This window comes from Periophthalmus magnuspinnatus, chromosome 14 (assembly GCF_009829125.3).
Source record: "Periophthalmus magnuspinnatus isolate fPerMag1 chromosome 14, fPerMag1.2.pri, whole genome shotgun sequence".
Classification (NCBI taxonomy): Eukaryota; Metazoa; Chordata; class Actinopteri; order Gobiiformes; family Gobiidae; genus Periophthalmus; species Periophthalmus magnuspinnatus.
In genome coordinates, this window is record NC_047139.1 from 22,098,474 (window position 1) to 22,125,396 (window position 26,923).

The 26,923-nt window shown below is 37.6% G+C and overlaps 3 protein-coding genes across 3 annotated transcripts in view; 2 read left to right on the top strand and 1 right to left on the bottom strand.

Annotated features, from left to right (window-relative positions):
• nrip1b (nuclear receptor interacting protein 1b) overlaps positions 1–26,923 on the bottom strand; it is a 238,871-nt gene that overhangs the window by 142,903 nt on the left and 69,045 nt on the right. The window lies entirely within an intron of this gene.
• Positions 5,077–12,137, top strand: serpinh1a (serpin peptidase inhibitor, clade H (heat shock protein 47), member 1a). The gene is made up of 5 exons (XM_033978297.2): positions 5,077–5,224; positions 6,970–7,575; positions 8,188–8,286; positions 9,219–9,451; positions 11,197–12,137. Exons 2-5 carry the CDS (start codon positions 6,978–6,980, stop codon positions 11,497–11,499), a joined length of 1,233 nt encoding a protein of 410 aa, XP_033834188.1. The 5' UTR covers positions 5,077–5,224; positions 6,970–6,977; the 3' UTR covers positions 11,500–12,137.
• Positions 12,628–21,800, top strand: acer3 (alkaline ceramidase 3). The gene is made up of 11 exons (XM_033978355.2): positions 12,628–12,985; positions 14,545–14,655; positions 15,215–15,267; positions 16,919–16,971; positions 17,622–17,703; positions 17,774–17,809; positions 20,089–20,147; positions 20,234–20,335; positions 20,618–20,725; positions 20,803–20,848; positions 21,176–21,800. The coding sequence occupies exons 1-11, from the start codon at positions 12,883–12,885 to the stop codon at positions 21,227–21,229; spliced, it is 807 nt and encodes a 268-aa protein (XP_033834246.1). The 5' UTR covers positions 12,628–12,882; the 3' UTR covers positions 21,230–21,800.

Genomic DNA, 26,923 nt, shown 5'->3' on the forward strand with positions numbered 1-26,923 from the left:
GCTTTCACTGGACAAGAGATCTCTTCAGCGGCAGCAGGTGGAGGAATATCATCTCAAGTAAACAATGAGGCCCACGGTTTGACTTAATAAGGCCTACTTTTTTGTTGAGACACAACTTAGCAACTTTACATTCAAAATAGTTGTAAAAAGGAGTGCGTAAATGCATGCGTAAAGGGATGCGTAAAGCAATTTCAGTTCCATTTGACCATTAGGGATATCACTTTTTGCTGTTTTTTTATTTGCGTAGAACAGGGGTGTCCAAACTTTTCTCATTAAAGGCCACATATAAAAACACAGACAAAGCTGTGGGCCGATTGAGGGCCATAAACTGGTCACCAATACAGTGAAAATCTGTGTCATTATTATAAGTTAGACTGCATCACTAGACATTTATTCATGTTTACATTCTCAATGGGACACATTAAATATTTGAGATGGGCAGTAAGTAGATTTTCAGAAATGTAGAGTAAAAACTACTGTTTAAAGTAACATTGGCCAATTCACCTGGAAGCTTGAGGGCCAAGAAAAATTGGTCTGAGGGCCGCATTTGACCCCTGGGCCACAGTTTGGGCATACCTGGTGTAGGAGGTCTCCACTGTATGGCATTAAACCAGTGGTGGAACATAACAAAGTAAAAGTAGTAAAGTACTCTACTAAAGTCAAATGCTTAGGTATCTGTACTTTACTTAACTACATTTTAAATTGGATATGTTTTGCTTTACTTCACTACATTTGAGAGCAGGAATCTGTGCTTTATACTCCACTGCATTTTTTAATAGGACTGAAAAGAAAAGTATGTTTTTATTGTTGTCTGAGGCTGAGGAGTTAATTTTTTAACAAAAAATATACAAATAAAAACTGTCAGGAAAAACGAGCGATTCAGTTGTTTCTATTCAACAAAATTCAGCACAAATCTTTATTAAAATCACTACTTTTGAAGCCTTATAAGACCACAAAATTACTCTTTAAGTACATTTTTAAACAAGTACTTTAATAGTTTTACATAAGTACTCCCCTGAATATAATGTAATGCAATATGTCTAGCTCAGAAAATGAAATATTCTTCCTAATGTGTACGTTTAAGGAAAGATTGAAAGGTTGAACCTAAATGCCACTTATGAAGAACATCATCAGATCAAACTTGAAAGGAATAAGTCGTTTCATTAAAGTGCCCAGTGGGAGCACTGCAGTTGCCGGGGAAAGCAGGCATGCGCGTAGGATCATAGGGTTTCTAGGAATACACAAAGAAATGCCACAGTCAGAAGGTACACTGTTTAAAAAGGCTTAGATGGGTTTGAAAATACCAGGAAAATATGTGTGGAACCAGTGCATGTATAGTGACCACCTGTCCCCTTCTGGTCGTCCTGCACAACCATAGACTCATCACTCGCCCCACTTCCACTTATTTGGAGAATGTCCCATGTTTTTATTGATGCCTTTTTGGGTGTACTGGCTTTCAGAATATATGTTGAAATATGTTAGGTACTCATTGCTGTTCAAATCTATGTAGGTGTTACCCCCATAGATACAAATAGAAAACCCATATTGCAGTTATATCTACGAGCTTGGTAAATGGTCACACTTTTATATGGCGGATTTCTACCTTAAAGACAGTTGAAGCATTTTACATCAAGGAACCACTCACACATTCACACACCAGTGTACAGAGACACTGGGGGCGAGGTGGGTTAAGTGTCTTGCCCAAGGACACAACAACAGCATTCATCTGTGGGAGCTGGAATCGCATCACCAACCTGTGGGACAGTAAAATCTGATCGCTCAACCAATGATGTTTATGTCGAGAGTGGGATTCAAACCGCCAACCTTTGTATCAGTGGACAAACACTACCAACTGAGCCTCGAGGTGTACTATGTGACTCTGTGCTGGTGGATGGTCTGCTCCCCGTTTGTCTTCATGGCAATGCTATTATTTGGCCTAAAGTCTGTACACTATGGCATTCAACTTGTATCTCCATGGAAACAAGCCGGTGACACAACCAGTTACAGCTTCACAGGTATTTTGAGCCATGAAAAGATGTGTAATTGAATACAGTAAATGCAAGACAGGAAAATGCAATGCTATACTGTGTAACATTCCAAACAGAACAATCACAAATCCATGAGAACAATCATGTAGCATGTAGTTTATATATGTATTTATTAATGTATTTGTTTATTTATATATTTATTTGATTGGAACAATGCATGCTACTGAACAGACATGATGCAGCATGAATGTAAACACACAGGATTATAAACAAAGACTCATTTCCATCTGTTGCCCCAAAGGCCGGGGTCACAGAAGGGTCAAAATAAAAATTACGCACTTCACTCATTGCGCAGTTCCCATTATTGCACTATCCAAAACATTGCACATTCATTGCACAGTCCCCATTATTTCAGTTTGGCCCCATTCAAGACACTTTTATACACATTTAAATCCACCCCCTTCATATTTTGTCCATACATGCAAATGTGTCTCTATAGAAAAGTCCAAATCCCATTGCCACTATAGATGATGCATGTTTGGTTTGACAATAACCAACTTTTTCATTTCAGTTTTAAAAGAGCTGTACGTGTGACATTCTCTGAGGGTGACCACCACCAGGTTCCCACCTTGGTGGTGGTTTGTGTGGTCCTTGATAAACTGTCTTTATCAAGTTGAAGTAAATAACACAAGTGTTGCTAATTAAAGTGTGATATTGATACAAATGCTATATATTTTTGTCAACAGTAGCAATATTAATACATTTCTTAATTTTTCTCGTGTATTTTGTGTATTTATTTTTGTTTGCGCAAAGCCGAAGCTTGAACTCAAAAACGTGAGTCAGGATGTTACCACAAACATGGTAAAAATAACCCCATGAATTTTCTGAAAAAAAGTGCTTTTTCTTTTCAGTCCAGCTCAAAAATGTAGTGTAGAAGAAAGTACAAATACCTGCTCTAAAATACAGTGAAGTAAAAGTGAAAAGTATCCACTGTAAAATGTACTTAAGTACCATACAGATACTTAAAATTGACCTTACTACTTGTACTTCGTTACCTTCCACCACCGGTGGCTGAATAAAGTGTAAGAATAATGTTAGCTATAGTATTGCAAAAATGGATAGTCAAACAATATCATGTCTTTAAAAATGTTTTTGTTAATTGATTGACAAAGGACATTCTACATTCTATCTATATTTCATACATTTACACATCTCACTCCAAACTTCCTGTGTGTATTGTGTCCCGTGTGACCCCCCTCGCCCGTGCCGCTCCTGGTGAAGAGGCAGAGCAGTGTCTTGTAGGAGATCTATTCCAGGCCTAACAGCAGATTAACCCTTGGCTTTGGATAATTACGTCAGATCCCTTTAATCCCAAACAATTCACTGGTACTCATGAACAGAGGTGGGTAGTACTCAGTTACATTTACTTATTACAGTTGCACTTAATTGAGTAGTTTTTGAAGACATTTTAATATTTTATTGTACTAGTAGTTTTCTAATGCCATACTTTTACTTGTTAAAGGGCCCATATGAAGTTGTTTTCTGATCTATGTTATAATGTTGTTTCCTCATCACAAACAGACCTGGAGTTGTGTTTTGTTTCATTCACACATGTTTAACACACAAATCCTGCATATTTAGGCTGAATTCTTCTGTCAAACTGAAAACACTCTGTTGCACCTTGTGATGTCATGTGGTAATACAGGAAGTGCTCTGTATATACCTATACACCTGCATTAGAATCATTTGGATGAGTTCAGAGCTGGAATTGCCGATCTCTACTGAATTAAAGGTAAACGGTATCTGTTCATTTGAAAACTACTTTATCATGACATCACAAGGTGGAACAGGGTTTTTTTAGACAGACTAATAATAAAGGATTACTCAAACATGTGTAAATGAACAAAACACAACTCCAGATATGTTTTTGAGGAGGTAACAACATTATTGAGGAGGTAACAACATTATAACATGGGGTCAATTTTGGTTGCTCTTCCTGCTTTGGGTAATTCTAAATTGTGACAAAAGTGTTTTAAATACCAAAATTTGTGCATAATTTATTTTGTCTGGCCTATTAAAGTAATCAGAAATCGAACTTTACATACAGTTTTATGCCCTGTTACTTACTATACTTGGTTTCTAAGTAGTCGCCTAGTATTTTCTCCAAACACTTTTTATTACTTGAAATTTTTGTTACTGTGTACTTTTTGCTTCTGCTTGAGTAAGATTACACATTTTGAACACTCACCTACCCACCTTTGCTGAATTTCACCACCAGTCATAAGTGGCTCCCTGCCTTTACACCAGTGGATATGGTAGATTTAGTAGAAGAGCCAGGTTCTGTAGGTTGTTCTTCATTATACAGCTCTTTGTTGACCTCTGGTGGTCACATAAAGAAACAGAAAAGATGCAGGACAATACTCACCACTAGAGGCCGCTGATGCGCATAGTGTCATAGTGATGTTCTAATATCTTGGCTTAAATAAATAAATAAATCATATAATTTAAAAAGAAAAATAGGTCTAATATTTTAAGTTATTCAAAATTATCTATCAAAAGAACAAACCTTAGTGTTTAATACATGAATATAATGTAACAACTAAATAATATTATGACTTAGCCTAATATCAAGTCACTTTTACATAACTTTCATTGTTAGACTCAGTACAGTAGAGCATTGTGGGGGATATATCCGGCTCCACTGCTTCCTGCTGCTTGTTTCACTTCCAAAGCCAGGCACGCCCCACAGAGGAGAGCATGCAGGACATCATCAGGCCGCAATGACCACTGCGTTCATTTACTTTTTTAGCTTTTGTTAAGGCTGAACAAGCTCTGTGAATCTATAAATGCACTGTTTATAGAATAAAAAAATAAAAAAATGAGCAAAAAGGCTTAAATAAGATGTGCTTGTGCCATCAAACGGTATGGAGAAAGTATCAACTACATAAGATACAAAACGTGACCTACATATTCATACATAGTGCTTAAAAGTGGTCTTCTATTCAGGCTTTAGGACCAAGAGGGGCCGGATTCTCCCCCTACTTCCCCTAAGTCCCCGGGATACACATTCTGGGCGGGACATCTGGAAACTGGATTCTTCTTCCCAGATTTTCCTGCTTTTATTCACAGCATGAAAATCTGTCCCACTTCTGCTACTGACACTTTGTCACTTGTGCACTTTTTTGCAGAATCACTTCTAGGACAACATCTGGGACGTGTTGGAGGCAGATATTAAGGTAAAATAAACAGTGGTGCTATGGACGCAGTGAATGGCCGTGGGAAATGTCTCAGCATGTGTAAAGGGGCCACTGTGTCAGATCAGTGAGAGATGAGATTCCACTGTGGATGGGAACAATGCAGCTAAAGTTTCTGGGACTTTATGAAATGAGACAAAAGGCACAAAAAGAACGTTTGACCTCATTTTTGTTTGCATGATCATCTTTTTGGTGTTGATGGTGCACACTTTTTAATTCTTTGTAAAGTCATACCCAAAGTTTACACTGTTGTATAGTTAAAATGTGTCACAATCTCAAATACCCCTGTGTCAGTCCAATCAAAGAGTAAATCAGAGCTTGCACATGGAAGGGCATCTGGTATAACTGTGTCAAATCACTAGGGGAAGTCCAGAGTCTTGACATGAGAAAGCCAAATGGTGTACTCTGGAACATTTCTAATCAGTCAATATAACTTTATTTATACCCAAGAGACAATATGAGTACATTAAAAAGTTATAAATACACAAATAAGTGACTCCAAAAGGCAGGATTAGGTCAGAGGGGTTGAAGGATAATTATAAAATGCTATTCCTAACAGAATTTCATATTGCGCATGAGCAGACAATGACATCATTTGATATTTTTGCAACTTGAGCTTCCTGCCCATGGGACTCTACAGCCCTCCTGACTGCACCTGCACTCTGGGGTGGTGTGCAGGTGTACGATCGCCATGACGACACAGGAAAAACAACCAATCACCTTTGGAGAAAAAACTCCTTATGTGTTAAAAGATCTCTGTTGGAATCTCTGTTGGGCATGATATGAATCTGAAAATGAGCTGATGTTGTAGTTTACAAACATGGAGCTGCCGACGTGGCTGTTATGTAAGGTCTGGCCCAGAGCTGCATCAAGAAATAGATCCTGTGCTTCTGCAAAAGTGTAATATACGAAGATGATAGCACCTAACTTCATAACAACATGCTAATAGGCTGAAAATAGTGAAGTAGCTAGAATAAGTAAGTATAATTATAGTAGCTGCAAAGTAAACTGGACACATTTGACATTTTTGCTTTATTTTATTGTATTTTTATCCTAACCCTAACACTTTTTTAGAAAACATGGTTAGTATTTTGCTGGTAATAATGGCCCTATGGAAACAGTAGTGCTGGGACATTATGTCAAAGAATGAATCACATCTTTTCGTTTGTATTGATTGATCCTGTTGACCCCAGGATCAAGCTAAAGACCAGAGGAGACTGGGCCTTTTCTGTGGTTAGACGACAGCTGCCTTTGCACATTAGAACTGCACAGTCACTAGAGCACTTTAAATCCCTGCTCTTTGGAATCTTTCCAGAGGTAGAAAGAGGCCCCTTGTTATTTTTTATTTTATTTTATTTTATTTTTTTATTTTTTTTTATTGTTATGTTTATTTATTTATTTATTTTTTATTATTATTTATTTATTTTTTGCTGTTTGTTTTGCTTACTTGTATGTTTTATATGCTACTTACAGTGTTCAGCTCTTTGGTAAGCTTTGGCTCTTTTAAATGTGATTTTAAATGTACATTTTGACTGATAGACATTTCAGTTCAAAAGACCCAAGCTGACCATTGTTACATTTACATCCTATTTATTACCAGGGTACTACTGTGCTGCAAAATGCAACCAAATCAGTCTCTTTTTATTTGAGTTCCACAGTTAATTTGTTTATTTATATTGTGAACATTTTTAGCATCAGTGTGTGTGATCATACTGTTTGTGTTTTAGGTTTGAAAATGTGGTTCACAAACGTGGTATCCATCGCACTGATCATAAACACCATCTCCGCTGCTACCTCTGCATCAGCCAAGAACCCCCTCAGTAACCATGCCACCATTTTGGCTGACAATAGTGCCAATCTGGGCTTCACACTGTACCAGAACATGGCTAAGGCAAAGAAGATGGGAAACATTGCCATCTCTCCCGTGGTAGTAGCTTCATCTTTGGGTCTAGTTGCTTTGGGAGGAAAAGCATCTACCGCATCTCAGGTCAAAACTCTTCTAAAGGCAGCTGAAGTGAAAGATGACCAATTTCACTCTGGTTTATCTGAACTGTTGACAGAAGTTAGCGACCCCAAAACACGCAATGTGACCTGGAAAATCAACAACCGCCTATATGGGCCCAGCTCTGTCAGCTTTGTGGATAACTTTGTCAAAAATAGCAAGAAGCACTACAACTGTGACCACTCCAAGATAAGTTTTAAAGACAAGAAAAGCGCACTTAACTCTATAAACGAATGGGCGGCCAAGTCGACAGATGGCAAGCTCCCGGAAGTGACTAAAGAAATGGAGAAAACCGATGGAGCCATGATTGTAAATGCCATGTTCTTTAAACGTGAGTACCGTATATGGAATATTTTTTCATGTATATTTAAAGTGTGGTATGGTTAATGTTTTTTTTCTAATTCTTACTTGGATTGGTTTGACTGTGGTAAAAAATATGTATACTGGTTTTATATCAGTTTGAGACAAAAGTACACAAACACAGGAAGTAGAAAGTTCTAAAATGGAGGAGAGATTGTCCACTGATTCAAAGGTTGGAGGTGCGATTCTGCAGTTCCTTGATGTAAAGCGATGAGTGTCTTAAAGGTGGAAAAGCCCTATATAAAAATTTGACCATGAATCATTAACCTCTACTCTTGTCATCAACATCAAAAATTCTATTCGCAATTTACGCAAAAGAAAGGCATCTGTCTGGCGTTTATCTTTAACAAAATAAAGGTGTGGTCTTTTATTTTCAAAGAGCTAATCATCACCTATTGAGTAATTTAGACATGATTTGGCCCTTAACATTACGGTTGCACTATGGTTCTATTACTTCTATGTGTGCGTCATAACTACTATCCATGTCCAACCAGGAAGTAAAAAGCTAGACTTCACCAAAATGATTAGTCTAACCTGTCATATGTACTTAAAACTACACATTTCACCTTGTTTACTGTCACAGCTCGATGGGATCAACAGTTTCATCACAAAATGGTGGACAATCGTGGCTTCATGGTTCCAAACAGCTACACCGTCTCTGTCCAGATGATGCATCGCACAGGTACTTGTATTACTGCACTACAGTTTATCAGCTCCAAATCGCTGCGGCTGACACGCATCCACATTCTTGATGACAGATAAGAGATTATTTTGTCTGTGTGTAAGACCGAAGTGTAATATGTGTTCAGCCTTGACGCAAAGAATGTTCTCTCAATGTGGTTAGACAATCCTATTTATAGTCGCCATATGGAGGACTTTTCACTACATAATATTTAATTATTTTTTTTTATGTATCTGTTCAAAATACAGAATAAAATACCAACAGAAATCAAACAAAAGAAATAAATACTGTATATAAGTCCATTTTAAACATTAAAAACAGGTGCAGGTGTGTGTTTAAATATTCTTTACCAGATTGATTTGGTTATTGCTACGGTAACAGGGCTAGTTTTTTATCACTCCAAAACCACGGAGAGAGACTGTGTGTTTTTTGTTTCGATTTCTAAATGATTTTCATATTTCCTGTAGGCCTACTTTCAACACTTTTGGTGGTGCCAAATTTGATCTCATAGCAGAAAGTTAGATGAAACATATCTGATAGTAATCTGATCTATGCAGCCATGTTTTTGTCTACCAAATGACCAGTGTGCCAGTTTTAAAAATGCACTATGTAACTTTTTGAGTGAAAGGTCTGCTACTTCTTTCTCTCTGTAGAAATATTATTGTTTTGCTTGGAATGTTACAGGTTAGATCTGTGGATAGGCAAACTAAGATTGTCTGGTTTTTTTAGGTATTTTTGAGTTATTAAAAACAAATGTAATTTAGTAGATGAATGTCATATACATTTAATGCTATACTGTTGGACATTCCAGGCAAAGCTATCTCCATGGTAGCGGACACTCCATCGAAAAAGTTACATAGTGCACATTTAAGAAGGTTACATTTGCCTCTCTACATTTTAAAATGCAGTAACATTGAATATAATTTGTCTAGGTTTTTATGGCTTCTTTGATGACAGCACTAATAAGCTGTCCATTCTGAGCATGCCCCTGTCCCATAAGAAGTCCACCATGTTGTTCATCATGCCTCACCACGTGGAGCCTCTGGTCAGACTGGAGAAGATGTTGACCAAGAAGCAGCTGGATTCGTGGTTGAGCAAACTCAAGGAGACCGCGATGGCCGTGTCTCTGCCCAAAGTCAGAATGGAAGTCAGTCATAACCTCCAGGTAAGGACAACCTGCTCAATCGATTATTACATTATATAACACTTTAGGATGACACCTTCAGCAATCTATAATATCTGACCATCTGCTTTATGGTAGAAATCCCATTTTAAAGAGAAGGTATGTAGAAACATGACCCATCTGTGTCCCCTGAGATGAGGTAAACAATCAAACGCTTTCACTGATACCAACTCAGATTTTGATATAATCTTAGTTACAAAAACATTGTACAGGTTTAAATGAACTCTTTCTTATCAGAATTTGCACTCACATGAGGCATGCGGCCATATACTGAGCATGAGAAAAAATGTGTATGTGTCTTCTGTCTGCAGGTTAAAGCACTAGCAGTCCAGGTTCAGTTGAAGTTGTTGTTTTTGTTTTGTTTTGTTTTTTACCAGTAAAAGCAGAATCTATACTCTATCTTTAAATAAAGAATGGCTTAATTGTTTTGTCTGGATAGATGGATCAGAGCCTTCTAAACCTAATGATTTTCTGTAAGAATTCCTGGTCTACACTGATCCACTTAGTCCTGTCAGAATACACCATATGTCATTGTAAATTTAAGGGCATGTAATGTGTCCACATGTTCTCTCGTTGACTGGCTCATGCACCCAGAATGATTCATGGAAATGAACAGTAGTAATTAGAGTAAAATGATTCAAATGAGAAGCAAATCCAGTCTTTGTGGTTTGATCTAATAGATCCAAGTAGTCTACCATATCATAGTCCTATGGTAGACAGTCCAGTGTTTCCCGTAGGTGTACTGGTTTGGCAGTGTCTGGCAGTGTACAATCATGTGCACGATCTCATACTCAAGCACATGAGTGGAGAAAAATAAAGACCTGTATATTAAATAGACTTAGACTTAATTATCATTTATCATACTGTTATATTTTAATTTAAATATATTTAATATTATTTAAAACAATTAAATAGCAATAAAACACTAAATTAGCACTTTCAGAAATGTGCTGTTTTCATTAAATTATCTGATAGTTTAATTTCATATTATGGCTTTAATCATTTGCAGTAATGAATTCAGAAGTTATGACCTAATACAGTTATTTATGGTGTGCTACAGAGTCCTCCTGAGCTGGGACAGATTCTGTCTCTGTCTCTGTGGAGTTTACAGTGATTCAGAAGCAGCGCAAAACGCGGACCGGATCACTGTGTAGAACGGATTAGATTAGAGAGGCAAAGTATCAGAGGAAATACGGACTGGATTTATATTATGGAGCAGCGGAACGGATTTGGTAAAGAGGCTTGTTTTGACAATGATTAGAGGCGCATAATTTGATTGACAGAGCGAGGGGCGCTGTTAGTGGCCTGTCAAAGTAATGGTAGAGGAAATTGTGGTCTGAGGGTTAAAGGTGCATTATGTAACTTATGTCTTTATGGAGATTATAATGCTTTGCCTGTAATGTTCCACGGTATGTCATTAAACTTATCTGTCTCTGTGGAGACAAGTAGGTGACACCACAAGGTGAGTTGTCAAGTCAGATCTGTGAAGAGGCAATCCCACTCACAGACTCACAGTAAGAATGCATGTTTTTAGATGTTTTAGATCAGTAAAACACTTAATAATACATACATACGTTATTATTATTATTAAATGCAGAGAAACTTAAAATGTACACAGTGCACCTTTAAAAATTGCTCTAATGGAAAGATGACAGAATACACAATTTGTCAGTAAGCCTACATAATTATGCTTCATCGACATGTTTTTTTTTTTGTTTTTTTTTTAGAAATACCTGGAGGAGCTGGGCTTGACTGAAGCTGTGGACAAATCCAAAGCTGACTTCTCCAATATGTCTGGGAAGAAGGATCTGTACCTGTCCAGTGTGTTCCATGCCTCTGCCCTGGAATGGGACACAGACGGAAATGAGATGGACACTAGCATCTATGCATCCGAAAAACTCAGGAACCCTAAACTCTTCTACGCTGACCACCCATTTATCTTCTTAGTAAAAGACCAGAAAACGAATTCTATTTTGTACATAGGTAGAATGCTTAGGCCCAAGGGAGAGAAAATGAGAGACGAGCTGTAACCACTGAACTGATAAATCTGTTTGTTGAACTTAGGCAATATTGCAATCAGATGTAGAAATATGAGCATACCTCTGAATGAAACAAAGCATTCCAAAGACTACTGTTCTACTGTTTTACAGGTCTATAGGAAAGAAGGCCGAGACGTTTTGTGCCTAAAATGTCTGGGAAGGATAAATAGATCTGTTGTGGAAATAAACTGTATCTTTTGATTAGGAATAATCAATTTGCAAAGCCTGGTGAGTTATGAAATACAAAAAGGTTTATTCTTTGTTACAACCGATATGGACAGGACGGGGCCCAGGCAGCCTGGTAGCCTTCTGATGTTCAAAGCAAGTCTCCTTGAGCCTCTTCCTTAGAGCATCTCTCCCTAGAGCTTCTGAGCTCTGAGTGTTTGTACCAGAATGACAAACACCATACATTACAAAAGCAGAGTCACATCTGTTCACAGTTATATGTTAAGTCAGGTAAAACAACAAAAGTTTTCCTGGAGGATGGGACCTTCACACAGGTTGATTGTTAATTTCTTCACAACATGATATGCGTACATTTCCATCACTGATCTAAAATAATGCCTTGTTCTTCCAGTCCCACAGCACCACTCTGTTTTGTGTTGATGTTTTTTTTTTTTTATTTACTGCCTAATAAAATAACACATTCTGTACAGTGTGTGTATATATTTCTTATTTTGATAGAAACTCTATATTTAATAATAGACAGCAAAATCTGCAGAGGAGAACAGTTATAAACACATGATCATGTAGAGTGAAGTTTTATAGAGTGGACTAAAACACTGTTAAAGGTCTTTACTCTGCAATAGGCTCAATATAATTTACCCAAAGAACACACAATGCTGCATGCACATTGTCATATGAATGGTCAATTCCCTCACGAGAGAAAATTGGTTTAATAAATAGTCAGATTTTGAATATCAGGCAATAAATACTGTTGTAGTTTTAGCATATTAGCCACCACCAGCTGTGTGCATTTTGCCTCTAGAGGGGAACTCTTTTAATGCAACTAATATTAAAAGGCTAATAATATGGTAAAGCACATTTTTCTTTTCTTTTGTTACCGTAACTAAACGGTGCAGACAGTTTCACACGCCCTGTGCGTCAGCACACAGTAGTAGACTGTAATAGAGTGTAGTAGTGTAGGATACTGTAGGACACATGTGCGCATTTCCTTGTTCTATCTGAGGCGCATACAGTGCGGGACGCGGTGCTATTGAGTCCATATTAATAATTAATGTAGCACAGTGAGTAGTGTTTGCTTTGGCCTGGACGTGGAGCTCAGGCCGAGCTCAGGCTCAGGAGGAGGAGGAGTGACCATGGAGCAGGCTGGAGACGGGACAAATCCGTGAGCACCCACTGCTCTCTTCCATCATGGCTCCCTCCGTGGACAGGCAGGGACACTGGGGGCGACCCACCTCTACGCTGGACTGGTGTGAAGAGAACTATGTCGTGTCTTATTACATCGCAGAGTTCTGTGAGTACCGCTGTCGTGTCTTTGTCTCCAAAATGAGTGTTTTACAGCGCGTTTAGCTGCGCGCGGACAGGCTGTGCGCGTACGTCGCCCCTGGACGTAAACAAGAGGCTAATGGGCTGCTAGTCTGACTCTTTATTTTGGATCATTCATGACGTTAGTCATCATAACCCAGTATATCCACAGCTCTGATAGGAACAAGAAAACCGACAAAAACAAGCGAATAGGTTACAGCTTAGTCTGCTTTGCAAGAACCTGGTTAATGGGTTATTGGTCCCAGAAGAGAAAGGATGCACATGTGTCTGCCTCTAAGAACAAACTGGTTACTCCAGGATTATTATCTATACATTTGAACCTGGCTTTGGTATGCTCCCACAGTGTCAGCACATACCATGTGACACAGATGACGGTCGCACTCTGTGTGGCCTTTACACTAGTCCCTTATTTTGGCCCCATGTGACAAATAATCCAAACCTGTGTACAGTAATGATAATTCCTCACTCTGTAACAATCACTGTATGTGGGCATCAGTGGTCAAGTGAATGTCCAATAGAATGGTATGCATTCAATATAAAATATGAAGAGAATGTTACAGATGACCTGTCTGTATGAGACTATGAGCTGCGGTCTTTCAGTCACATCTAGTGACAGTTGAGGTGATTGTTTGAACTAGTGACACATATGCTGGCTTGGCTGGATAATTGTTTTCAGCTGCACCACAATTGTTTGGCGTTGAAACGCAGATTCAGGTGACAAAAGGTGGAATGTGAGTTGGTTTAAAGCAAAGCCACACTTCAAATGAGTGTAGTCCTTGCATATGGAGGTTATTATTATACTTCAAATGTTTAAATACCAGGGAGAGGCTTGCCTAGGGCACACACAGATGTAATGTAAATATCACTTAGAGTAGCATTAACTTCAGAAGTATTATCAGCAATCAAAGTCCACAGAAAAAAGTGGTCTTCTGAAAATGCCTTGACCTTTATCTTTAGCCACGTGTCGATATTAGATAAACTATCATCATGCCACAGCAAAACTGTCAGTTGCAGCATACGCCTAATAAGCTCCCAATAGTCACAACACATCCTGGAAATCCTTCTGTAACCACACCCACAAGGAAAACTGTGAATCTAGGTGAGATCTGTTATGCTTGCAGCATTAACAAGGACTTAGCATGGAAGCCATTCAGTTACTGCAAAACATGCCTCCAGGGGATGGACTTTGCATATACAGCTGAGGTTTGATCTACAGGCAGTAGTGTATTTAAAACAGTTCTAAATCACCTTAACAGCCACAGCATTAAAGACGACAATGAAATGACACTAGAAACAATAGCTCGCTAAGCAGGCATTAAATATTTATAGCATACAAATACATAGCCTCTCTTCACAGCCTGTGCCTTTTGTAGTCAGGGTTCTTTGTGAACTCCTTCTGCTCAGCTCGGGTTGCCGTAACAAAATATCTGGCACTTTTGCTTTTATTGTCTCACCCAGTGTCGGTGTGTTATGCCTGTACTGAACACTCTAGTCTAACACTAATGCTTTCTCTTGTATCTTTAACAGGGAACACAGTTAGCAATCTTATTATGATCATCCCTCCCATTTGTGGAGCCATTCAGACGTTTCGGGATGGACTGGAATTCCGCTACATATGTTCTTTTATAGGATTGACAGGTATGTTGTATATTGTAAAGTGTGATTTAAAGGTATAGTATGTAGCCTGCATCTTACTGGTTTAAAAATCATACTTGAACCTGAGTTTCCACCTACACATAGAGGACACAAGTTTTTCTCACTCTCAGTATATGGACAGGCCTCATGTGAAAGTTCAGAACCTCCAGAATTCACTCACTGAGTTGCAGTGGCTGCACTAGCCATGAACGACCGGCTACAGGTGCTGTGGTTTAGGTCGTGATGATTCAGTCCTCTCTGATCTAGACTCACGTGAGGCTCGCTCTACTTTCTGATTGGATAATCATCTTGAGAATCAAATTATAACATAAACACCTTGGCCATCATGTCCAGTGTTTTTGTAGTTAAGGCTAAGGTAAGATACACTTTATTAGACCCATACATGGGGCTGATATATCGGGCCATTTGTTTCTCTGGATTCTAAACATTTGCCATTGGCCATGAAAAAAACATATCTGTCGACCTCTATTACATACTATACCTTTAAATATATTGTTGTTCTGTATAAATACAGGTGTAACTTGTTTTTGTCTTTCTGCAGCTGTTGGCATTGGGTCCTGGTGCTTCCACATGACGCTGCTTTATGAAATGCAGGTGAGCTGTTGACAGAAAAGCTAATTGACAGCACTCTTGGTTGTTTGGGGTTCATATTACACAATATCTTTTATATTATAACATAAAAAATGCTATTATATTATCTAAAATAAGTGATACTTTGACACAATGATTTTAAGTGTGAAATAATCCTTCTAATAAATCTACACAACATCGGAATCTACAGTATGATTCTTGCATTACCAGGCAGTCCCGCCCATGTTATTGTCAAAGCTTGTGGTTTTGGCTTGCCAGGCAAGTACCGGTATTACTCAGTCATTTGGTTTAATTAGTGTTATATGCATATGCACATTTACTTGTTAAACCTTTTAATAATCCTAAAATCATTACATATAAAGTCATAACACTTTAGGAAAAACTATGGACTCACAAACATGGAAACACAGGCCTGGAATTCATGTCAGCAGATCCTCAACTTGGAATCACAAGGATACTGATAGAGAAATAGCACCGCAGAACCAAGGACATTTCTATCGTAGATAGACATGTCCTTGATGGCCTATGTCATCAGAGGTTATAATGCTCTCTACAATGGAAACATAGGCAGACTTGAATGGACAATACTAGCTTCAATACTAGCTTTTTCTTATAGCTCTATGGCTACTTCAGTTTTTATTATTATTATTATTATTATTATTATTACTTTATAATTATGACATTATTTGTTTTTCTTTCCAGACATTTCTTTCTTAAGTCAAGGAAGCAAATCAAAATACATAAAAGTCTGAAAAAGGAATAGGCAGAAGCCTAACCTTATGGCGCCTACCCCTTTTATACTAAACATAAAGAGCTATTCTGCGCTTCTCTTGTAGGGAGTATTATAACTCTAGGCCAGATATTGAGGCCTGAGCTGGAGGAATCCTTGGTAGAGAAGTGCAATTTGTCTGTCTGATCTATTCAGACAGCATTATATACTTTGTTGGTTTATAAATTCTTTATTTGAGTGTATGGACAGGTATCATTTTCTTACAATACCTCAATAACAATATTCTGATGATATTTTAACAAATACAAATACAACTGGAATGTGTGTGCCTTGGTCTAGTTTTCTAATTTTAGTTCATTCGAGGTTGGGGTTCAAGTATTGCGCAAACATGAATGGACCACAAAATGAACCACAAAAATGCAAAATATTGCACAGTATGCTTGTTTGGGAGTTTCCACTTAACGTTTCAGTCTCATTTTGATGTACCGATAATTTTTAATATTTTTAATATTTTTAATTATAGGCAAGGCAAGTTTATTTGTACAGCACAATTCGTATACTAAGTAATTCAAAGTGCTTTACAGAATAAGAAAGACATTAAAATCACAATACAACAAATTAAAACATAAATAAAGTACAAAAATGATCATCATAAAATTAACATTAAAAGAAACGAGTGCAGAATAAAAACCTTTCAGTCATATGCACAGCTAAACAGAACTGTTTTGAGCCTGGATTTAAACATAAACTATATTTGATGTTCTAATCGCCAAAACAACAGCAATATTGTCCATTTGTTAATAGGTCTCTCACCTTTATATGTGATTATTTTTTGCCCATAGCACAATAACAACTTGTGACTTTGTGCTTATGCTTCTCTAATTCATATTCTAATGAATATTTTAATATTTTTGTTATTTGCAGTTACTTGACGAATTGCCAATGATCTACAGCACCTGTGTTTTTGTCTACTGTTTGTAAGTGACTGTCTAAATTCATTGATATATAGACCAAAATCTATCTATTAGTTAGGTAGTTGTTAGTTTGTTAGTTGAAGTATTCTTCCTTGAATCCACAATGTTGGATTGTGCATAGACTGTATAAAAAAGTGGACTAAGTGAGTGTGATGTCATCCATAGCGTTCGGCTCCAGTCAAATGAAGCTCATTGAGGCTAGAGCAGTTACAGGGGCCAATTTGGAGCCGAGTTCCATATTTGGAAATCTGACTGCGAGTATCATAACAACCAAACCGCCAATCTGGAGTGAAATAAAAATACCAGAATCATGTAGAGCGGGTTAATACGAACATTTTAAGGTCTGAATGACGAGGCTCACTGCAGCAGTTACAGAGTGAGGGGCCACAGTTTTCCAATGTGAAGTGAATTGGAGTCAGAGTTGATGGAGCCAAAAGTGCGCCCACCATCACTTCCTATTTGGAACGTGTTGGCTAGCAAGTTAGCTATGTCCATTTATATATACAGTCTATGTGATTGTGTCTGTAAAACAATCTTTTGGGCTGACAAAAACTTTACCCATAGATTTGTCCATACATTGAGGGCATTGGGACTATTGACTTAACCTGACCTTACATCTCCAGTTTCTGTAATCGTTTGCTATTTTTCCTTAGGTATGAATGCTTCAAACAAGAGAAGACTATAAGTTTCTTTCTAATTGCATTATTATTACTCTTCAGTATATCTGTAACTGTGGTAAGTGCACTACCATCAGTGACATGCACTTGTCTGTTGAATCCACAGTAATGATCATTTCTGTGTTTAGGTTTATCTACAGTGGAAGGAGCCAGTATTTCATCAGGTATGTGAGAAAACAGTTTTTAGTGTTCAAATAATTTTTTGTGTAGGTCTAAGATATAGGCTATAGATTTCCCCTTGCAAAAGAAGTTAGAGTTTAGACAATTATTTTAACAATTACTAATAAAGGTTTTAACAAATTTTCCACATAAAAAATCAGTTACAACCTCGGCATTACTACAGTTACTACAGTTACTAAGTTTGGCATTAGAAGTCTTGAATTTGATGTTGACAACCAAATAGAGATTATGTGGATGACAACCTCTGGTACTTCATTAGTGAGTGGAAAAGGTACACGAGTGTCGACAGCCCTATTAGCTCAGGATTAGTTTTATCCAGGGACGTCTGTAAAATTGAATTCACCCTACGGCATCTGTGTTATTGATGTGATGTTCACGAACAAGTCGGCTCTTTTGAACGGTTCCTTAACATGAATATGGAGACTTATAACCAGATCTAGCTTTTTAAAAGAACTAAATCTTTTTCTGCCTAATTTTTATACAGTTTTATGGTGATTCTCAATGAAAAAACACAAAACTCAGCACAGAGGCAGACTAGGCAAAATGAGTGAAGCCTTTATGCACAAAAAATATATGTGGCATCATAATAACAGTTTGCTTTTTAATTATTATTATTGTTGAGAAATATTTAATTAGTGCATTGTTAAAATTAGTTCTCACATTGGCTTCTGTCATGTAAATACATAGTTAAATAACCGGCCTTTTGCACAGGGTCTTTCAAAGGAACAGATCCAAAAGATTTGAATCCCACAAAGGAGCCGAAAGTCACATCACTAGTCTGTGTTTTTCTGTGTGAATTCATATGGTACAAGCAATGTCAGTAATCTATTCGGTTTAATGGATTTTATTCTGGAAATGGCGGATTGATAAACACACTGAAATATGACAAGAGCCTCATCCATCATGTCGCCAGTGTTGCTTCTATTTAAGTCCCATTCATAATTCATTCACGCTGATGTAGTCCTCCATGTTTTTTTATTTTTTTATTGTAGAAAAAAACAATAAGTGGATTAGATTACAGTTCATGGCGAATTCAGCTCATTAATTTAGTTGATATCTGGACCTACAATGGGATGTAGAGAGATTTTGAATCACTATTAGTATCAATGCACTATTAAAACAGCCCAGATCACAGACATGAGCGTTCACACGGGGCGAGCTCAAAACACATCTAAAATGTGAAAAAGCTCTTACAGTCTAATAAATGCAAAGTCTACAACTCTGCTAAATATTTAGTTTGTACCTGACATTTAAAACAAAAAAGTAAAGTAGTAGAGAACCAGTTAGGAGTTAAACAAAAGGGACAATGCAGACTACACTCTGCATACTTTCTCAGGGACCATGTACAAATTCATTAATCTTACAAAAGAAAAGATTATTTGTGACAGAGTTAACTACTGCTGCTTTCCATGTGCAGTCCCTAGGCAGGTGAACACACATTAAAAATACACATTTCATTACAGTCACATTATAAAACTAACAGTTCATCATTAATATCACAGTAATATACAATACAATAAAATGTCACCATGTCTAATGCATTGTTTTCTACAGTCCATACAGATTAAAAATCATTATGTTCAAGGTTTTACAGTGGATACAGATCAGTACAAATTAACTAAACTGATGTAAACTTTGGGATCACTTGAACTCATGACCTTTCTCTCTTTAAATAACATGTTTCTAAGTCTGTGAGTTGAGGAAATAATGATTATGGGGTGAAAACAACAGCTCCACAGACACAAACGAGGCAATAAAAAGCAAAGAAACACATTTTGTCTGTTATTCTGTCCATAGTTCTGCCTCAGTGCCACTCAGTTGGAATATTGACAAACTTTTTTTTTAATAGAATGATGTCACTGCATATCCTCTATACAGTTTTTAGTGTGATTTATAGGGTTCAGCTAATTCTACAACTTCCCTCTATTCAAAGATGCGTACTGAAATTTAACATGAGGACTTATACGTACTGTGAGTGACTTAAAGACACACAGTTTTGTGTTGTCATTAACAACAGCACAATGCCACAGTGCTGCCTTTCTTCGTCTCCATGGAAAGCTTTTGTTTACTAGTCACAGTGTTCTTTGGTGGTTCATTGTCTCCAACTTTCAACTAAACGGCAGCCACTCAAATGCTGTAGGACTGACCAAAGGCTGTAGTTTTAAGTAATAGGCTTCATATGCAGCAGATAAACTAAAGATGTTGGAGGGACTTGTCTGCTGTTATCTGTTTTAACTTTTTAACTGTTTTTTATTGTTTCTAGGTCATGTATGGGGCCCTAGTAGCGTGCCTGGTGATACGATCGGTCTTTATTGTTACATGGTGAGTGGATAAAGATCACATATTATCTAAAGCAAGACCATACTACTCACACTATAGGTTTCTAACGGTTAGTATTTCTTTTATAGGGTGTACCCATGGCTGAGGCCGCTGTGCTACACCTCCTTAGGAATCTTCATGTTGGGATTTCTACTGTGGAATATTGACAACATATTTTGTGACTCATTAAGGTACACACCATTTGACATAAGTTGACTGTATATACTAAACAGTGAGTTTTTATGATGAAAAAGATTTGAATTAAAACTCTGTGGTCTTTATACATTACCAAGATCAATGTTTGCGACAGAATGAGCTAATTATTTATAGCATTCTTTATTTATATATTCATTTAAAGGTACAGTATGTTACTCAGACCAACAGTTAGCTCATGCCCGACCAGAAAAGTTACATTGTGAACCTTTTAAGAACAACCAAAAACAATTAACACTTTTTGTTTTCTGCCTGTCCAGAGCCAGCAGACAAACACTGCCCTCTGGTGTTGGAGTGGTGTTGACACAGTTTCATGCATGGTGGCACATCCTGACGGGCCTTGGTTCTTACCTGCACATACTTTTGAGGTGGGCTTTCGTTTAAAAACTATATACATTTTTTTTCTGAATTTAAATAACAACCTATACAAACATTTTCATTTCAGCCTGCAAATCAGAGCAAACTACCTCAAGTACAGACCAAAAGTGAAGGTATGTTTGTTCAGTAAATCGATCCTAAACAGCTTAATAATAGAAACAGGTCCATTAGCTTCCTGTTCAAAACTGAGAGTCTCCAGAGTATCACAGTAGCAAATAGCTGATTTTATTTTTGAATGATCAAGAATCAAGAATGATGACATTGTTGAACTTTATGCATACAACTCTGAGTCTTTTTCAAATAATGAATCAATAATGAACATTTTCTGAGCGCTCAGCTGAATGCAGGACAGTACATGACAACTCAGATATGCTTGAATCAATCAAACTTAGTTAAAAGGTTATTATAATGTTGCTGATGAAATTGTATTGTGTTTTCAGTTTCTGTGTGGAGTGTGGCCGACACTGCACGTGGAGCCACAAAAGAGCAGCTGAGAGGAAGAGGCAGATGAAGGATTGAGACTGCCTCCTCAGTCAGACACCAGGGGGCAGGGCTGAGCTGCCAAAGCCCTGTCCGCTAAAGGGACCTCAACCCACAGCCAGAGGGTAGGAGCTCCTCTGCTGTGGAGACTCAAGCTAGCACTGAGAATTTTAAGAGTTATTTTAATCCTAATTTATTAGTTTAGCTCTTTGTAATACACAGTGTTTAATTTCTGATTTAATTTATGCCCACTGAGCTGGGATAAAAAGCAAAAAGGTATAAACCTGTCTTCATCTCGAGCAGTTAAAGATAAATATTTGCAGTAGTTAAATTCATTCAGATTCAGTCAAATTACTATGAAATGCTTTAACGTGTCACTAAATTCTACATACACAACCGCACACTCATTCTAATTCAATATTCATACAACAGGCTTTTGTCTCGTAGCCTTGAGTTCATCTTTTTGCCAAAACTTCTGCCAAAGTTTCTTTTAAAGGACAGTAATTTCGCCTTAATTTAGTTTGTTGCACAATCTGAAGAACAGGGTCATTGAAGGACTGCTTTTAATTTAGAGTGAAGTAAATATTTCTCTATCCGGGTGGGTGGTGAGTCTCTGCCCCAAGTGGAGGCGTTCAAGTATCTCGGGGTCTTGTTCACGAGTGAGGGAAGGATGGAGCGTGAGATTGACAGGCGGATCGGTGCAGCGTCTGCAGTGATGCGGTCGCTGTATCGGTCCGTTGTGGTAAAGAAGGAGCTGAGCCGGAAGGCGAAGCTCTCGATTTACCGGTCAATCTACGTTCCTACCCTCACCTATGGTCATGAGCTTTGGGTAATGACCGAAAGGACAAGATCGCGGATACAAGCGGCTGAAATGGGCTTCCTCCGCAGAGTGGCCGGGCGCACCCTTAGGGATAGGGTGAGGAGCTCGGTCACACGGGAGGAGCTCGGAGTAGAGCCGCTGCTCCTACACGTTGAGAGGAACCAGCTGAGGTGGCTCGGGCATCTGCTCAGGATGCCTCCTGGACGCCTCCCTAGGGAGGTGTTCTGGGCATGTCCCACCAGGAGGAGGCCCCGGGGAAGACCCAGGACACGCTGGAGGGACTATGTCTCTCGGCTGGCCTGGGAACGCCTTGGGGTCCCACCGGAGGAGCTGGAGGACGTGTCCGGGGTGAGGGAAGTCTGGGAGTCCCTGCTTAGACTGCTGCCCCCGCGACCCGGCCCCGGATAAGCGGAAGAAAATGGATGGATGGATGGATGGATAAATATCCACAGACATTTCAGGAGTGATATAATCGTCCGATAGAGTTATTGTATTATCATGTTGCTAAATAGTTCTATGTTAAGGTGAGCCCCCTCCTCCCCCCAGACAGTGTTAGCTGCGACTGTGTTTGTGATCTGATTAAACTGTAGATTTTGCACATATTAGAAACCTGATACACTGGAAGGGGCTTGATTCAGGTTTGCTCAGACCTGAATTTTAACCTAATATAGATAACGATTTGTTGTAGAAGCTTTGTAGTTTTTTTGATTTCATGAAGGGACCAAGTGAATGCTTAAATGAATATAATAAAAGCCAGTTAGTTCCCCTTCTCAAGGTTGATTTTAACCATCTTATTTATGATTACTATTTAATGTCATTTTTGCTTGCATATATTGTTTGGCAAAAGAAAATTAAGAGAGCACATGCAGAAAAACTTTGGACAGTCTAAGGTATATCCAGTAGGTGGCACTAAACCTCATTACTTTGCCAAGCATGCCACAGTGCATTGAAGTTCTTCCTACTCCTTTTACTTGTAATTGTTTTTATGTACTACATTGTGTGGTAAAATTAATAACATGTTGTTCATATTTTGAATAATTTTTGTTTTGTATATGTCGTGCTAACATTAGGTCTATGCTAGTTGTTATATTGATGAATAGCCCCATTACTGCTGTGCATTATGTCCATCAAACACTAATCATGTTTTAATTATGCAAACATGTCACTCACAAAGGTAACAGTGGTGGAGCCAGCAGCATTCATCAGCACAAGAGCACATAAGTATTTCCATTGTTCCGTGTATGTACATGTGTGGACTGTATCCCTCTGCCCCACACGAGCAGAAGTCAAATATGGTGCCTTATTGATATTATTGCAGTGTAATCCAAGTTGCCTTGATGTTGATGATGAAAAAACATTAAAATCCATGCGTTTTACAGTGTGTCGCTGCCGTATTATTTCTATGAGTAGATAGCAATAGTTCTGGATTTTATTAGTCTAGATGTCTCACAGTTTGATGAATCTTTTATACATCTTCTATAAGGTCATTTCTTAAACTGTGTAATCTAACATAAGGCTCTAATTATCAAAGTGTTGATGCACTGTAAAAATAACAAAAAATACTAATAATTGATATTCAGTGTTTCGCATTAATACAAGAGACAATGGTGACTCCATTAGAAAAACAAACTAAAAACAACATGGACCACATTGGAATCACAAAACTACCACTTTGCTCCTCTTTGTATTATCATAAACATTTGTAAGTAACTATACCAGGAAAATAAAGACGGCTTAAAGGTGCAGTATGTAATTTCTCTGGTATGCCCTCTGGCTGTTTATATGTCATTGCATCGCCTGGAATGTTCCACAGTATGGCATTAAACTTGTATATCTTGCATTTATTCAGTTTCAGGGTTTAATCACAAAAAATACCTTGACAATATAAGAATGCATGTTTTTTCTGTGGGTAGGTTACTTCTCCATAGATCTGACTTGTAACTTGGGCTTGCGGTGTTTCTTACTTGTCTCCATGGAGATAGATAAGTTGAATGCCGTACTGTGGAACATTCCATGGAGAAAAACAGGCAGTGGACCCTCACATCAGAGAATTTACATTGTGAACCTTAAATATCAAAGAAGCAATAAGCCACACACACACACACACACACACACACACACACACACACACACACACACACACACACACACACCCACAAACGACGGACCAAACTGGAGGAGTAATGACACACACACACAGTGCCCGATATACTGTAACTGGGTCAGTGGTGGAACATAATGAAGTAGAGGTAGTATTGTACTGTAAGTAAAAATCAAAAACTGGACTGAAAGTATTTTTGTAAGTAAAAACAGCGAGAACAAAAACAAAAACAAAAAACAACAACATCAAATCAAAATTCAGGACAAATCTTTATCAAAATCACTATATTGAAGCCTTATAAGAGCATGAAATACCTACTTTTTACTCTTTAAGTACTTTTTAAAACAGGTTCTTTAAAAGTAATAAAAGTATTTTTATTTTTTTTTCCATGTGATACTTTTACTTGTTTTTGCTCCTGTATCTGTACTTTTACTTAAGTAACTAATTTAGTAACCACTAACCTGGGTTGATACGAAGTAGTAATTCTGGGTCTTTTATATTTTATTGAATTAAGAGAGGAGAAGACACCATTACTACTACTATTACTACTACCATTACCATTAGATCTTCTTTGATTTTATTTTGTAGAGGGGTAAAATCTAGGTTGTACATATCTTTATGATTATTTATAAATGCAATTCCTGCGATTATGTAATTAGCATGTTTGTCATTTTTATTATGGCGTAGTAAATGGGCTTGGTGCTCCAGTGCAGTTGGCTGAGAGTAGCAGGTTGGGGGAGTAGGAGGGTGGCATTTCAACTAGCGCCCACTACTTTATATCCAGGGCAGGAGTGGCGGGGTTCATTTCAGTTCATTGTTTAAAGCCAAGTAGTAATATTACTGTGCCTGATTGTTAGAGTTTTTATGTTTATTGCTCATGTGTTTGGATCCCCATTAGCTACGACAGTTACTCTTCCTGGGGTCCTATTAAAAAATACTACTATAAAACCATTTCGATTATATATTTGAAGTACCATATCACATATAAAACAACACCTTACTCCAAAAATACTTAAGCTTCTTTCAAAACAGATTTTTTTCTTCAATATGTCAAAATACTTCAATGTGCAACAAGGCTGTTACATTATACACAATATGTCCAGACCTTATAGAGAACTGTTTTTACATTACAGTTGCATGGTGACATCACTCAGTCCACTTGTAAACAGCCCACATGTGAACGTGCAGTGTCCATATAATAAAGTTTGAGTCATAGAGATAGTATCAGGTCTAGTCTCGAGGTGTGTTACTTCTAGCTGATAATAAAGGTGCTTTCAGCCACTCAAATCTAAGTGTTTTGCTGTCACATGTATAAAAACATTATAAATCTATCCTCTTGAGACTCACTTGGTTAACTATGTCTGTAGGGAACTTTGAAAGAGGAACATTGTGACACACAGAAGAGGGAGTGGGAACATGGCAGTGATCCACAACACACAGTTTCTGATATAATGTAATGAAAACCACAAACCACAGATAATGCAATTCATGTGGCCATAAAGGTACTTTATAAATCAAATAGTAGTAGTAGTGGTAGTAGCAGTAGTAATAGTTGTAGTAATAGTAGTAGTAGTCGTCTTATCATTTCAAAGTAAAGCTGTTTGGAAATATAAACTATTGCACTGTTCAGCAATTTCAGTCACACTTAAACTGTTGGAAAAACACAATCAGACAGTTCTATAAAACACTTTATTTTATTTATCTGTTGCAAAAAAAAAAAAAAACAAAAAAAAAAAACAAAAAAAAAACAACCCTCGACACTATTTATATGCATACTACCATTACTACTACAATTACTACTACCATTACTACTACCATCACTGTTACAATTACTACTACCATTACTCCTATCATTACTACTACCATCAATACTACCATTGCTACTACCATTACTACTACGTTACTACAACCATTACTACTACCATCAATACTACCATTACTATTACCATTACTAATACTATTACTACTACTGTTACTTTTTCTACAGCATTTTGGGCAGTTTGTTGTTGCATCATTAAAAAAAAAACAAGTTAGAACCAAGATGAGACTATAAGACAATCCTGTTACAGCATCACAGTGGTAAATATATATTACCCGACTTTTATGGAGCACTTCAGTCTCACTCATTCACACTCACTATGACACAAACAAACTGTTATTGACACGTTTATTGCTATTTCTAAAAAAAAAAAACCTTCCTACTTGACGGACCATAAAAACAGTGGTTTATGTGCGTTTTAATGTCAACAAAAAGCATGTACCTTTAAAAATCGCATAAACAAGAGTGAAAGATACCAAAACTCAAAATGTAATAATTCGATTTTGAAAAGAAATGTAACATCCAAGTTAAGTGTCTTGCTGAAGGACACAACAACAGCAATCAGTGGGAGCACCAACCTGCTCAACAGCGTTTATTGCTAATTTTTAAAACCACCTTTTCTTATAATGACAAATCTGAAAATTTCCCTTACTCTGAGGGCTCTGGCACACACCCAGACATTTCAGCACATGGCAAACTGTAATTACTGTGGTTTGGTGCAGCGCTGTGTGTACAAATTACCATCAGAAAGTGTAGAAGAGGAGGACAAACTTTTATTATCTTGAATGTTTAGTAGACTTTAACACTGTAAAAGTAGATTATGAACTTGCATTTTGTCATTGTAAACCTTAAAATAGAAATAGGCCCAGTTTTAACGTTACATAATGTGTAGGAGTTTAGATACACCATTGCTTTTTCTTAATTTTTACTACTTTCCACATTTATATACATACAGAAGACATAAAATA

Excerpts from the sequence above, each read along its gene's own strand:
- serpinh1a (XM_033978297.2), top strand. The coding sequence starts at position 6,978 with ATGTGGTTCACAAACGTGGTATCCATCGCACTGATCATAAACACCATC. Across the intron at positions 8,287-9,218 it reads CCAGATGATGCATCGCACAG|GTTTTTATGGCTTCTTTGAT; the intron begins GTACTTGTATTA and ends TAATTTGTCTAG. Across the intron at positions 9,452-11,196 it reads AAGTCAGTCATAACCTCCAG|AAATACCTGGAGGAGCTGGG; the intron begins GTAAGGACAACC and ends TTTTTTTTTTAG.
- acer3 (XM_033978355.2), top strand. The coding sequence starts at position 12,883 with ATGGCTCCCTCCGTGGACAGGCAGGGACACTGGGGGCGACCCACCTCT. Across the intron at positions 20,726-20,802 it reads TACCTGCACATACTTTTGAG|CCTGCAAATCAGAGCAAACT; the intron begins GTGGGCTTTCGT and ends TTTTCATTTCAG. Across the intron at positions 20,849-21,175 it reads AGTACAGACCAAAAGTGAAG|TTTCTGTGTGGAGTGTGGCC; the intron begins GTATGTTTGTTC and ends TTGTGTTTTCAG.